At 44.3% G+C, this 3,000-nt stretch overlaps 1 protein-coding gene across 1 annotated transcript; it reads right to left on the reverse strand.

Annotated features, from left to right (window-relative positions):
• Positions 1–36: 36 nt before the first annotated feature.
• LOC133120021 (copper chaperone for superoxide dismutase-like) lies at positions 37–2,995 on the reverse strand (the record flags this gene model as incomplete). Its single annotated transcript, XM_061230149.1, is given in 6 exon segments — positions 37–434; positions 437–485; positions 933–1,010; positions 1,306–1,366; positions 2,107–2,281; positions 2,875–2,995. Coding segments are annotated over 6 exon segments (546 nt in total), but the record flags the coding sequence as incomplete, so codon positions are not given.
• Between the last annotated feature and the right edge of the window lie 5 nt (positions 2,996–3,000).

A 3,000-nucleotide genomic window follows, 5' to 3' on the forward strand; every position in this document is an offset into this window, starting at 1 on the left:
CAAATGTACACATATGTGTATGCACCCACACACACACACAGACTTACACAAACACACAAACATGGACATGCGCACATGCACACATAAATGGACCCAACCACTAACCAAATGACAATCACATCAACCCATACACAATTTTAAATGAACATTTGCTAAGAATACTGCTGTAATTCCTTGCTTTAGTTTCCTTTCAACATTATTTTTAAGACAACCCTACATTTCACCCTTGTTCTAATGAATTAATGTCTAACCAATTTTCTCTATAGTTGGGATGACTAATAACCTTAACTGAAGATTACTACTCAAGAAAAGTCTGATGTAAAATTGCAAGCCTATAGTTGGTTCGACAGTTTCTTTCAGAATAAATAAACATCATTCCCACCTCTCTCCAGAATTCCCGGTTTGCTTTGACAAGGGATGGCCCCCCTTGCCAAGTCATCCTCTCCAGAATCCACCACCAGCGAACGTCCAATTATATCCCAAACCTGGAAGAAAAGTAACCAATAAGGGAGGCAAGCTGAGATAACGGCAGGTACTGCAAGTTGTAACAGTACTATGTGCAAACATAAACAATTGCAATAATTAAGAGTAATTTCGAAATTCAAAAGATGATATGTTGATGATATGATGATATGTCCTCCTAAAAGACTTTTTACTATACTTATTGTGTCTCGTTTAGCTTTTCTTTTTTAGACATGGGTCCCATCATGTTCCCTCTCCTGTGAGAGGGCTGTGTACAGAACTGCCTGTTTCCAGGTGACGAGCTCTGCTGCTACAGCCCAGGTATTCAGGTAGTCAGTTATAATTGACTGTACTGGGACTCAAAGTTGATTTTATTCCTCAGCTACACAGTAATTTCTCACTTAGGGAGGTCATGTGAGTGAGAGCCAGGGTCAGCGTTCCAGGAGACAGATCGGGGTCTGGTACTGTACCTTCAGCTGGGAGTCTTCCAATCGGAACGAGGCTCTGCCACTAGAATCCGCCACAATGTTCCCCAGGTCACCAACATGCTGAGGTATGAACATGAACACTGTTACATGTTTCCTGTATAACTCCCCTGCTCAAGCTAAGTTTTGAAACAGCTGGTAGCTTTTACACCGGGGTCTGCACATGCACACAAAAACACACGTTTACTTGCATCAAAAAAACATGCGATCAGTTTCACAGACACAGATTAAGCCTATTCCTTGACTAAATTCATTTCTGAATGGAGACTCTCCATACAAAACTCAATTTAGTCCAGGACTAAGCCTAATCTGTGTAGGTGAAAACCGGCCCAATATCACTCAGGAGTGGCTGCAGTACCCTTTCTGTGTCCTGGGGGGCGCCATGCTGTTTTCCATTGGGATTGAAGTGGTCCCCACAGCTGTGGAACGACAACAAAAACAGGATAATCTACAGTCGTGGATCCTCAGTAACAGTAACGAGCCCCCGTCATCCTACAATGTTAAAGTGATAATTATTCAACATGTAAACCAACTGAAACTACTCCTTGTTAGGATAATTAATGGGTTGTGTTCATACATTGTGTTCAGAGCAGTGCAGTCAGTTTACACCACAACATTCCCCAAATGCCGACTACCACCGTCTGTACGCAACCATCAACCACTATTTCATGCGTAACTTCGACATTTCCATTCTATCATTACTCATTATATAATTGTGAGGTGTTTAATTGCTCAAAGGCCTGTCAATGTAGTACTATGCTGAAGGGTTTATTCAGTTGAACATGGTTTACAGTTATTTTAATTCCTAAACACCCCCGAAACAGGGAAAAAAAAAAAACCCTGGCAAATTTCAGATGATTAAAAATGTAATTGCTTTGATCACAGCAAGCCTCCAGGACCAGAATTTTTAGACAGATTTTGTATCTTTGCGTTTTAGACACTCTTATCCACAGTAAACAGCAGCAGAGCGAGATATTTCACATTTCTTGTCCATTACTCATCCATATAGCTGAATAAAGCCCAAAGCAGTTGAGGCTAAATACTGTCGGTGTGGTGAAATGGCAGCACTGCACCTGGGATTTGAACTGGAAAACCCTCTTACATTATTTCTATGGGCAGAACTGTCAGTCAGACACTGATGACAGTGCTGTGGAATTACCTCAGGCAGTCCCTGGTCAGGTCACCCAATGCATGTACGTGGAGGCCGTGAGGTCCCGCCTCCAGCCCGTCAATGGACCCGTCAATCAAGCAGCTGTCCTGGCTAACCTGGACGAAGCGAACCACTCCTTGGACAGGGCCTGCCCCTCCCATCATCGCCACGGCTACGCCCAGGTCTGACACGAGCATTACATGACTGTTATTTAGCGGACGCTTTTATCCAAAGCGACTTATATTGATAAAACTAAGCAGGGGACAATGTGGGGGTATGGGTATTGCTCAAGGACCCAACATGTGTGGATCTTATCATGGCTGCACTAGGGCTTGAACCACCAACCTTCCAAGTTCTGGTCGAGCTCCCTAGCCACTAGACACACGCAGGCATGCTTAAGCTAATCCAGGGCAACGTCACTTGGTGTAAATGAGTGGGTGCATACATGTTATAAATGGTAAATGGTAAATGCCCACATTTCTATATTGCTCAGGGACACTTCGACACAATCCAGCACCATTGTAGGACATGTGAGCTAGTCTGTGCCCTTCCTGATTTATGCAGGGTATTGATGTGATGGCTTGGATTTACACTTGCCATTGTGCATTCCAGACCAGACTAGGGAATTCAATTCAATTTCACATAAGACTGTCACAACAACGCTTTACATAGTAACAGAAGGGAAGAAAAAAAAAAAAACAGCCCTAAGCCCCCTCATAGCACTTGAGTGAATATGGATACACAGTCGTGCAGCTGTTGGGCGGGGAGGAGACCCACCTTGGCCTGCAGCGCCCACTCCCTTAAGCACCGCCCTTTTCCCTGTGCTCTCGATCAGTCTCTGCACCTCCTGGGATGTCAGGCTGGCCTCCACCAGGACCTGCTCCTGCGCCAAGTCAATCTGCA

Source organism: Conger conger, unplaced genomic scaffold, assembly GCF_963514075.1.
Source record: "Conger conger unplaced genomic scaffold, fConCon1.1 SCAFFOLD_323, whole genome shotgun sequence".
In the NCBI taxonomy this organism is placed as follows: domain Eukaryota; kingdom Metazoa; phylum Chordata; class Actinopteri; order Anguilliformes; family Congridae; genus Conger; species Conger conger.